Source organism: Pelodiscus sinensis, chromosome 1 (assembly GCF_049634645.1).
Source record: "Pelodiscus sinensis isolate JC-2024 chromosome 1, ASM4963464v1, whole genome shotgun sequence".
In the NCBI taxonomy this organism is placed as follows: domain Eukaryota; kingdom Metazoa; phylum Chordata; order Testudines; family Trionychidae; genus Pelodiscus; species Pelodiscus sinensis.
In genome coordinates this window covers 194,807,699-194,819,713 of record NC_134711.1, presented here as the reverse complement: position 1 = coordinate 194,819,713, position 12,015 = coordinate 194,807,699, and the positions used below count along the sequence as shown (strand labels likewise).

General features: G+C 42.9%; 1 protein-coding gene across 6 annotated transcripts in view; it reads left to right on the top strand.

Annotated features, from left to right (window-relative positions):
- DDX3X (DEAD-box helicase 3 X-linked) overlaps nt 1-12,015 on the top strand; it is a 32,639-nt gene that overhangs the window by 6,409 nt on the left and 14,215 nt on the right. For 2 of the 6 annotated variants that reach the window (XM_075912993.1, XM_075912986.1), the window contains exons 4-8: nt 1,708-1,767; nt 4,223-4,357; nt 6,287-6,410; nt 8,277-8,438; nt 8,531-8,630. In XM_075912993.1, coding sequence (XP_075769108.1) covers nt 1,708-1,767; nt 4,223-4,357; nt 6,287-6,410; nt 8,277-8,438; nt 8,531-8,630 — 581 coding nt within the window. The remainder of the gene's footprint in view (nt 1-1,707; nt 1,768-4,222; nt 4,358-6,286; nt 6,411-8,276; nt 8,439-8,530; nt 8,631-12,015) is intronic. The other 4 variants (XM_006133959.3, XM_006133961.3, XM_006133965.4 and 1 more) reach the window with 2 other exon arrangements.

The following is a 12,015-nucleotide window of genomic DNA, read 5'->3' as shown; positions in this document are numbered from 1 at the left end:
CGCAAAAACCCCTTACACAGAAAGATACTGCAGAAAATATGGTAATGATGTCGGGACTTGTGCTAATGAGTCCCTCAGCATATTTTCTGCCACAAACTTGCAGTATAGACAAAGCCTATAGCATATTCAGCTAAGAGGCTTTGGAACTTAAGAGTGCTTCAGAGAAAGAGAATGGTTAATGGATGTTTAAATTGAAAATATTACATAAAAATAATGGATTGATAAGAGATGGGTTGCATTTAGAGTGAAGTTCCAAACTTCACTGACCTCAGCAACAGGAAGGTGGAGCCCAAAGGTTGGTACTCTTCTCGTGCCGCCCCCCGCGCCGCCCTCCCCCCCCCCCCCCCCGTTGCTAGTAACTCATTCTAAATTCACTGGCAGAGAGTGGATGTTAGATATGACCTGTATCTCTTTACTGCAGCCCACAACTTTCTAAACTTATGCATTGCATTGGCCCTGAAGTTATGGGGATGGCAATACCTCATCTTATTGCAACTGGTAAAAAAATGCTGTAGTCTACCTCCACAATTGTTAAATACAGTAAAACTCCATTGGCCCCTCAACAGCACCACAGCTGTCCCCGATTCAGCCACCGCTGAAACTGACCAGCGGCTGACTCGGAAGCCCAAGGCAGAGCAGCTGTGCCTTGGGCTTCCTGGAGTCAGCTGCTGGTCAGTTTCAGTGGCGGCTGACTGGGGCAAAGCAGCTGGGGTGCTGCTGAGTTGGTCCGGTAGCGCCGCCCCTTGGTGCTGTGGGACCAACCCGGGAGCACCCTAGCTGCTCTGCCGCAGGCATCCAGGTTCAGCTGCTGCTGAAACTGACCAGCAGTGGCTGAATCAGGGATGCCTGGGGCAGAGCTGGACTATCGGAAGGGGGGGCTATGAGGGGTCTGGGGTGGCATCCCCCCCACACCACCCTAGACCCCTCATAGCCCCACCTTCTGATGGTCTGGCATATCTGATAATCCGGCACCCCTTGGGTCCTAAAGATGAGGGATTATCGGAAGTTTGCTGTATGGAGTTTCTATACCATATTTCTTCAGAAGGAGACTCCTCAGAATGCAAGTACTGCAGGGAGAAGCTTAATGCTGTGGATCCAAAGGCATGTTGGGGTGGGCTATAGAAGAGCTGCTTTTCTATCTTCTAATCTGGGTACATTCTTAAAATTCTCTTCTGAACTATCACTAGGAGAGACTCTTTGCTTCACTTGCAGTAGAACCCTTTTGATTTAAGAAATCCTTGACTGATTGAACAATTCTGGAGTGGAAATGATTCAATCAATGCTTGCTGGCCCAAGATAATATTTCTAAAGAGCAGTAGGAGACTCTTCCCTCTAATTGGGTTTACATTTCACTAACTGGCTAAATCACTGTTTAATGTTACCTGATGAAATGAGATGCTGTGCTTTTTATTTGATGCATGAATGGGACAACCACTTTCTATGAGGCATGCCTGAGACACTAAAAGCCTTTGGCCTGTGGAATGTCCTCTGGAAATCTATGGATTTCCCCAGACTCTTATAGCTGTTTCAGGCACTTAATTTCATCTTTGTACACTTAGCTTCTCTGTTGTGCCTTTGGTTATCAGGTTGATGGAATTATGATTGCTTGGAGACAGTGTATAATACATTTTGTGTCAAGCTTTCTTAAAACTTTTTGGTTTTGTCTCTGTTATATCACTGGAGTTTTCATGGCTCTCTTTACAACAGGAAATATCTGTAGCTACATGAAAAACTACCATTCCAATTCAGGGCCACCACCAAGAAGCTGTAAGTCCGTATCATCAGTGCAATGATGTATAACTATGCTATTTTTATAGCATGAGCTGAAACTGGCTATACCACAATGTCTTAATGAATTAACAAGATGTTGTAATTTGCATTTTTGTCTTTGTCAGATTGGCAACCATATCCTTGCTGAGCACATTACAGCTGTTCTGGTGTTAGTATATTGCTTGGCTTAATTTGTTTTTATGCAACACTTTAAGGCAGTCACATGTTATCTCTTGACTTCATTTATAGTTGAGCTTGTTAAGAATGTATACTGTATCTGGTATCCAAGCAAGCTTTCAGAACAAAAGCATTTTGATGCTGACCATTGTTCATTTAGCTGTAGCTGATAACCTTGTTATCAATTCTAAAACAGTAGAAATATCTGGACTTTTTTTTGGAGTACAGTAGAGATACCAGGCTAAAAAATTGTAGCCTTTTACAGCGTTCCCTCTAACTTTTTGTCCATCCATGTACTATGTGCACCAAAGCATGTATAGATGTACACCACTAGTAAAAACACATGCTGCCTGCTGTGTGCCCTCAGCTGGGTGACATTTGAATCTGTTGGGTGGCTACCTAAGCGCACAGCTTACAGGGAACATTGTCCTCGACTTAGCCTTAAGATGGTGGCAGTCTTGGCCAAATCAGCTAAGCCATTGCCATTCTGCACTTAATCACCATAGGTGTATGAAGATATGAATAGTCTTTTAAAAACTTAATCATTTTTGAGCCTCTATCAGCTCTAACAGACTGTCACATTTTTATGGCTTTCTCTAGAACTGGTGTCCAGTAGGCAAGGCTGGGAGTCAGCAGCCTTGTACGGGTGGGGGAGTGGGCAGTGATGGCAGGAGGTGAGGTAGGGCAGGGCTGCCAACACCAAAGCCCCTTGGTTCACCCCCATTTAATCAGTTAACTGGTTAATTAAATGGGATTTTACATTTCTAGTGGTTACTGAAGCAATGCAATATAATAGTGGGGAGCGGGGGAATGAAAGTTTGCCATAAACTGTTGAGACTGTGGCTTTATAACGGACACTTGCAAATTAAATCAACTTACACCAGCCTTTTATTTCTAAACAAAATGTTTCAGTGCTATTTTCACCAAGGTTTGAAAGTTCTCTGTAGTTGAAAACTGATAGTGCAACTCAAAGCCTGTATGTATGTAATCTAGCTTGGACAGCACATAGGTATAAATGATACTTTGTAAAATCCTGTATCTTGCTTGCCATGTTTGTGTGCTTCACTTAAAATACTGCTTCCTAGCAGTTGCTGGTTCATAGCTGCACAGTTCCATTCCCTAAACTTGTAATCTATTCAGCTTGCCTTCATAAATTGAAGATTTACAATTCATTCAAACTGAAGACTTGCATTCTGAATGCTTCTTTCTGTACAATGACAGATTGCAGTGGTATAGATGTTTTGTCTTTGAGTGGCTGCATGTCTCTAAACAAAGCTGTGTTCTTTTAACAAAGATTTGAACTGACTATAATTGGCGTATCTTTGTGTGGTGACACAAGGTCTAAACCTTTCTGAAACAAATTCAGTATGCCTATGTCTTGCTGGGTCTCAGTCCCTATATGAAGGATATCAAAAATCTTCACCTCCTGGGATTTTACATTCTACACCAGTGAATTCTTAACATATGACTCCAGTAAAGCAGCTGTCAATATTTTGGACCCAGTTAGTGATTGCTAACCACATCTATTCCTCTTCCTTAAAACCAGTTCCATGACCTGTCTTGCAAAGCAGTATTTGCTACTAAGGCTTGTTTGACTAACAGGCTTTGCTTATGTAACACTGCATACTCAATGGTCTCAAATTCTTAGGAGTTCATCCTGTGTAATTGTCTTCAAGTGGGAAAAAATATTTTCTCAGTCTTAAAGGAAGCCTGATGGCTTGGCTTATTCTAATCAATTAACTCAGGTGCAGATAAAGTTGGAGGGGAGAATCTTAATCTTCCTCAGCTACTATTCTTCATATAACTGAAGTACTTGAGCTATTCTCAACTACTTTGACGTTCTTGCAGCAGGCCACACCTGCTTACAGTGTGGCAATAAACACAGTGCCCAGGAGACTCTTGATAATTCTTTAGTTCATTAATATTTTCTAGTCTCTCCAACTAAAGTAGCTTTCAAAGGAGCCTTTTGAGCAAACTCCGATTTGGTTTTGGCCGATTCAAGGGGAGAGATTCTAGAGTTTGAACAATGTTTTATATACTTAAACTACATTCTTACCATGGATCCTGCCCAGTAAGTGGTCTCCAGCCCTAGTTAAAGATGGGGACCTACAAGGACCCCCTGATTTTTGGAAGGATTTTATATTGCTGCAGCTTTTTGCGTTCTGGCAGTACAGGTTACACCGCCTCTGGATTGGTGCTTTGGAGCTTGCAAAACTGCTCACTGGCATGAGTGACATTTTCCTTTAATTGTTTCACTTTTTATTCTCTGCCAAAGATTCCCCCAACTGGGACTCTGGTCGCGGAGGTAATGGCTATATGAATGGCTATGACCGAGACAGCCGGATGAATGGCTATGATCGTGATCGCAGTGGGTTTGGATCTAGAGGAGGATCCGGACGTGATGACAGAGGTGGGCGTGGGGACTGTTAAATTGTCACCTTTAAGCCAACAGCTCTCCTACAGTTGATGTGAAGACAAGATGAGAAATGGTCTGCTGTAACAACTAGAGAATAGGTTTCTTCCCAAAAGCGTCTGTTAGATTGAAACTTGTAGCATGCAGGATGGAGCTCATGAATTTTTGTGGCTTAATGAAGTTGGTTGGACTTAAGCAGTAGCCTATGCACTAATAAGTGCTCAACAGCTTGTCTTCCACTACCAGGATACAAAAAGTAAGGCTTACAGCCCTAAACTAACAACTTAAGTGGCATTGTTTGCTGCTATATTGTATAGATAAAGGTCTGCTTTGGAGAACTTATTGGCAAATGGAGAATAGAAAAGGGGTGAATCTGCTGCAACTTGCAGTCTAAAAGACTGTAATCCTATCTAAGTGACTTCTCCAAGCTCATGCAGGAAATTTGTGCTTAAGCAAAGACTTAAACTGACTTCCTATTTCCCAGTCCAGTGCTATAGCTACTCAATTCTAGCTAGAATACTGGTTTGTAATCAAAACATCATGCCGTTAGAAAGCACCCACAACAAAATTTTGTACTCTGTTGCTTTTTTTTAGTTGCTTGTATGTAAATAGGCACACTATTCATTAAACTGGCCTGCTAAAACTTTGAGATGGTAGGAGACTGCAGATTGGTTGGCCAAAATGCAAATACCCTAGAAATTACATATAACCATAACAAACATTAATGCACTCAAACTGTAACTTTACCATTAGTGACTTCACACATTTGCAAATTTATCATGTCCCATATTAGATATTTCGTTTTGCACCCTTCGTGGTCTGCTTACAGGAAAGAGAATTCTCTGGCTCAATATTTCATTTCCTGTCTTTAAACAGGTAAGCAAAGAGACAGGATCTCAGTCTGTATTCAGCTTATCCTAAGTAAAAGTCTTGTATGAGCGAGCCTTCAAGAGTAGGAAAATCCATCCCAAAACTTCTGGGAGCAAAGATAACACTTTTACAGATTTAGTTGACTGCTACCCTTTTGGGTGGGAGCCAGGGAGTTTTGCTTTTTATCCACTCACTCACTCATTCTCTTCTAGGGTTAGAGAACACTTCTGTTCAGCAGCCCAAAGGCAGTTAGGGGCTTGAATTTATACACAAGAAAAACTGCTCGATTCTCTAATTCCAAAGTTAGACTTTCAAGAGTCATTATTTGGAGTAGAATGGAACTATGAGGAATGAGACACTATGGCTGCAGGGTGGTGAAGAGTGACTTCATGGAATGGCCATAGGCACTGCTTCCCAGAACATGATTGAGCTCTAATTGACTAGTTAATCTCAATGGCTTTAAAAAAAATTAATAAATGCAGCAATTCAGGTTACAAGTACAGCATACTGAGACTCTTTGATACAAAGTTGGGGGGTAGCCAAACTTACCTTCTAAGCAGCATGTGTCAATTTGAAGTTTGAGAGCTAGGAGCCAGGATGCATCTGATGGGGTTCAGGGCTTCAGCGCTGCTGGAGACTCCTCTTCCTGCTGGGCAGAAGTCCTTCCAGAGGTCCAGGCTTTCTCTCCTTCCTCTCTACCAGTTTGGAGAGCCACGCTTTAACAGTAAAAGAACTGCATGTGGCTCCTTCTGTCCTAAGCCTTGGTTTTTGTATAGTTGATAAGCAGTATAGATTATTCAATTTGAGCTCTAAAATTGAAATCTCTTAACTTGTCATTAATAAAGAATAATTTGAGTATAGCATCTCATGTGCTAAATCATTTGTATTTTGGGTGGGGGGTGTGGGCACTGCACAGAGTTTTCCTTTTGTCCAACTCATAACCATGCGTGCCTTCATGGTGTCTTTAGATTAAAGTGAGTTTCTTGCTCTTTACTATTCATAAGAATTAATAGGTCTTTATTCAGGATAAAGTAACCCTTTTCTTTCCATATCTAGGATTTGACGGTGGGTGGGATTCTGGTAGAGACAAGGATGCATACAGCAGCTTTGGTGCTCGGACTGACCGTGGTGGAAAATCAAGCTTCTTTAGTGAACGTGGGAATGGGTCAAGAGGAGGAAGGTTAGTATCTTTTTGCTCCATGAAACACAAAACTAACTTCACATAAGGACTAAGTGTGGTTTTTTTATGGTATATCTCTGATTTGCCTCCCTTGGCTTCAGTTATGGATATGGCATGCAACAGGGATGCCAAAGTAATTTGCTGCCACAATTTGGGGAGGCAGAATGAGCATCTTGCTTGAAAAGCTATAGCTTTTCAGGATAGCAAGTATTCATCTATAAATAACTTAAATCAGTGTTTCTCAACCTAGGGGTTGTAAGCAAAACTGATATTAAGGGGGTAAGAAACAAGGCCTTGTCTAGGGCCCCATAAAGGAAGCTGAAGTGTGTTACAGCTGCAGGGTGGCTCAGACCTCAGCTTAAGGTAGGGGGTTGCCAGTGCAAAGGTTGAGAAACTGACTTACACTTAAGCCCTGGTCTACACTAGGAAATTATTTCAAAATAACATCCTCATGTTGAAATAAGCGGGGCATCCACATTCTCAAGCTCATTGTTTTGAAATCTGTGTTCATGCTTTCCTTGGAGAATAACACTTACGTTGAAATAGCACTAATGTGGCTGTTCTGCTGCTGCTATTTTGAAATATTTACTCCCCAGACTAAATCAAAGTAATTAGAGCCCCAGAAAGTACTGGGGACTAAGTCGAAGTAGCTTGTTCACATTAATGGAGCCTGCCATGGAGTAATTATCAGGCTCCCCTGTAGTGGGGACATGCTATTTTGATTTGTTATTTCCAGTTATTTCAAATTTCAGTTAAAAATAATTTTCTAGTGTAGACATTCCCCGAGTGAATTGATTTGAGTCTGAACTAGCTAATGACACTGGAGTTGTTTGCTACCTGTGGAATGGCAATAGGATGCTTGCATCATTGGTGAACGCTTTTTGCCCACTAACTAGCCAAATGCTTAATGTAAAATGATAAAATTTAAAGTTAGAATATTCTCAACATTTTTTTCTCACTAAAAGTTTAGCTGAGAACAAAAATCTGAGTAAAGTTAATGAAAACAATTGGGTGTAAGACTCTTGCAGGTTCTCTCCCTTATTTGGTCAGTTCTAAACACCATGTTGTATGCACAAGTGTGGTGAGAATGACCTTTTGAGACTCGTTAGTCCTGTATCCTGATTTTTCTCAAACATGGTTTACCAGACCTAAAAACTAAACGCAACCCAGGTAAGGACTCTTTTCTACTTTTATCCAAAGCCAATTTTACAAAGTGGGAGCTCACCTGATTAGCACTGACCTAACCAGGCTAAGTGCACTTTGGAAAACTTTCCATTTGTAGGCGTATGTTTAAACTTGCCAGTTGTGCATTTTTACCTGTAAAGCAAATGCAATGAATTGGCACTGCATAATGAGCATGTGGGTAAATTATTTTAATGTCTCTCCTTAGTATAAAACTGTCACCTTTCTAGAAGGGGGGGAGGGAAGTGTCTTAGTAAAACTTGTAATACTACTTATGTGAAGGGGAGATTCTGAATTGCCATTCTACAAGTAAAATGGAAGATTCCAATTTATGACTTAATTTTTAAAATGTGGTCACTTAATCAAAATAGGAAGCCAGTTATAGGAGTGATTAGTCTTATTGATGCTCTAGAAAACAGTTGAGTGGTGTGAATCAGTACTGTAAATTTTTTCCCACAGCATCAATCATTAACTTGTACCAAAGGAAAATATGCAGAATACAGTAGCACAGTAGGCAGGGAGCCCTACTTTGGTGAATGTTTATATTCTAAATCTAAATCGCATGACCTTATTCTACCTAATGTGTGGCCTTTAATATGAAGCTAAACATAAAGGCCGTAGTTCTGCACGTTAGACAGTAGCCCTTGTTTAGAAATATAGCTTAACTTTTTTTACCATGTTTAGATATGACGATCGTGGAAGAGGCGGTGACTATGATGGTATTGGCAGCCGTGGTGATAGGAGTGGCTTTGGCAGACTTGACCGTGGTGGAAATAGTCGCTGGTCTGAAAAGTCAGATGAAGATGATTGGTCAAAACCACTTCCTCCAAGTGATCGTCTGGAACAGTGAGTAATTTAAATGAAGTTAAGTATCAGCATGCCACTCAAATCTAGATTAATGAACAGAATACTGATATCTTTTGGTCTTCTGCTTTCAGAGAGCTCTTCTCCGGTGGCAATACAGGCATTAACTTTGAGAAATATGATGACATTCCTGTTGAGGCAACAGGCAACAACTGTCCTCCACATATTGAAAGTGTAAGCTTTTTAATTATTGCATCTACATCTTCACTTGCCATTTACTAAGGAACAAACTTCCAGGTAAAACTGGATTACTGAGTGGGTGCTTTATAATGCTTCTATTTAAACCATGTCGTCAGCATTTTCCTTCTATGGATCTAAACATGACTAAGCAGTTGGTTAGCAAACTCTGAATGGTTTGTTTTTGACAGCTTCACTTGTGTAGCTTTAAACAAACAAGTGTGGATCGGGAAAGATTTCACCTAGAAAGAAGCATGTGTTGAAGCATCTTCTAAGCTTTTTTTTTTAAGGGAGGAATTTTGTTGTTGTTAAACTTGTTGCATTGTACTCACAGTAGGTTAGTTACATAAATGTACCATGAATTTGGACTAGAAGATGGGAACGATTGTGTTGGCCTTTATTTCCTGGGAGACTTCATTCTACAGGCAGTCCCCGACTTACGTCGGATCTGCACTTAAAAACAGGGCTTTTCTCGCCCCGGAGCTCACAGGCGGCGGGTCGCCACCCATGTCCTCCGGGGTGAGAAAAGCTTCTCCCAGTCTCCCTGGTCTGCTGGGGGGGTCCAGCAAAGCCACTGGACACCCCCCCCCCCACTCCCCCCCCAGCAGACCAGGGACACCCGAGCAAAGCCGCTGCCTGGGCTCATTTGCCTGGGAGCAAAACCGCCCAGGCGGCGTGACCCCCGCGGGCAGCCGCTTTGCTCGAGTGTCCCTGGTCTGCTGGGGGGGTCCAGCGGCTTTGCTGGACCCCCCCCAGCAGACCAGGGGGACAAGAGCAAAGCTGCCCAGGTGGTGGGGGTCCTGCCACCTGGCCGGCTTTGCTCGGGTCTCCCTGGTCTGCTGGGGGGAGAGGGGGCGCAGCCAGTGCGTGCCCCCCCAGCAGACCAGGCTTTTGTTGTGGGATGCCTCGGGTAGAGCAGCTGGGGTGCTGCTGGGTTGGTCCTGTGGGAACCTACCGGGCAGCGCCCAAGTGAGGTAATTGTCCAAGGTTATGGCTGGATTTATAATCTTAAATTCTTAAGATCAGGTCCTGGGTAGGGATGAACTGTTTTAAAGATGAGGCTTACTGGTTATTGTTTTAACAGGTGGGTGGGTGTGTGCGCGTGCACCCACTGTTGCCTCTGTATCGGGGGGAGGGGGGAGGAGCCAGCTTCTGTCATCTTCCTTGCATGTGCTGGGTCCTGTGACGTGGGGCCCCCCCCCTCTCCCCACATCCCTTGTTGCCTGCCCCAGGAGGAGGAAAAAGGTGGGAGTGTTGGAGCAGCTTCTGTCTTCAGGGAGGGTTCTGAACTCCCTGCAGACGGGCTGCTGCCATTCTATGCTGCTGCTGCCTCTGTATCAGAGGCAGCATTGCAGGGTGGCAGGCAGGAGCCGGGAATGCACTGGTTGCTTCACCCCCTCCCTCCCCCAGAGTATTTTAGTAATTGTATAAGTGATGTTTTTGCAGATAACTAAAATAAATGTTTAACATCCCTAGTCCATGGCATGATTAGCTGTGTGAGTTGGACCAGAGGTGAAAGATTTACTAAAGGCAAGCAAGGAGATGAGTGGGAAGCTTTTTGTAACCGGTAACTGCATTGTAACACAACTTGGAGTAAGCTTATTAGATGGTATGAGCTAACTGGCTAAAAATCTTGGTACAATTTCAGCCATATAGATTTTAGAATTCTCTCTAGGAGCTCCAGCATAGAATGTATATGCATGCACTACAGTGGAATTTAAGTGGGCTCCATAGCATCTGAGCAGTCACTTCCCAGGCCATGAAGAGGAATTCTGGAAGTGGGCTTTTGTAGCTCCATCAATGCGAAATGTCTCCACTTCTGCTTGTGAAGGAATACTTTGTCCACTCTGTATACCTGTTTGAACATCATTGATCTTTAAGGCCTTGAAGAAACTGAAATAAGCAAGCAGTAGCTATCATAATAGCACTTTCTTAGCCTAGACAGTGATCCCATGGCCTGCTTTTTAGGAGTCTTTACCTTTCCCTTGTAGAAAATCTCCTGACAGTTGGACTTTGGTACCATAACACATCTCCTTTCTGTGTCTTAAGACTGCCAGACAAACCGTTAAGAAGCTGAGTTGGACTGCTTTCCTGAATTTAGTCCCTACTCCTGAGCTGTTTGAGACCAGCCAGGAGAGAACCTACCTACACAAGTAGAGGCTTCCAAATCTTGTGCATACATTAGGGATATTAGCGTTTTAACTAATTGGCTGTTAATGTTATGGCTTCAACTCTGCCCTGTTCCCAAGGAGGCAGCTTTGCTGTGGAGCAGAGCTGGCAGGGACTGGCAGCCTCGCTGACAGGGAGACTTCACTGTGGGCTCTGTAGTAGGAAACTTATTTAAGATTTATAGTGGCAGCGTTGTGTGGAGCCTGGCATCTGGTCCCAGGCTTCAAGCAGCACTGCTGCTTTGAAGTACTCCTTCCCCTGCCTCTTTCTGATAGAGGCAACAAGAGGGGTGGGGAAGCGACTAGTTTCGTCAAAAATCTGATAAGCAAATGCTTATTGGATAGTTGACTAGTCCTTCACATTCCTAGTCTGTATACCCTTCTGAATTTCTCCACACACATGTACTTTTGATAACCCCTGTGTGTGTGGTTGTTAAAACCAGCAGGTAATCACCTAAGCTCCTAGTTGGGCATACTTGATTACTGTTATATAGCCTTTCATTTGTTAGTCAAAGAACTTTGTTTTAACTCCTCCTAGTACAGTCCGTTCCTTAACAGACTGTATAAGCCATTTCCTCACTTTGGACTCGGTTGGAACCTCTGGGGTTCACACTTCTATTTGTCCCTCCAGGCTCGATTCTTGGTCACCATAACTTTGGCCAGATAGAGAAACCAGAGGTGCTAATGGCTGACTTTCTATTCTACCTTTTATCATGTTATGGGGTCTCATCTGAATCTTACTACCTACAACATTCTTTGCGGAGGAGGCTAGCCTCCATGTTCTGGTGTAAAGAAGGGCTTTTACCTTCTGCCTTGAAAATGTTCTGTCCAAGGCTTATTCCTGAATGTCTCTTTATATAAAACAATGACGTGACAGCCAGTTTACTCATACCATTAGTCGTTTTTTTTTATATTCACTATAGACTGTAACAAAGCTGCTGGAGTTCTGTCTCCTATAAATAACTGCTCAGTCCAACTCCATGGTCTTTCATAAAAATATTTACCTATCATGGGCTTCTGGAGGAAAGCAACCTGGTCCACCATTTTTCAGTGATTAGTCTGCCCTGGCGACCAATAGATGCTGCTTTGACTCTATCCTCAGAAGAATGCTAGATCAGCCTCTTTATTGTTGCTTGTGAATCTCCTACAATGAAGCACCCATAGGGGGACACCTGGTTACAATGAAGCACCCATGGGGGACACCTGGTTACTTA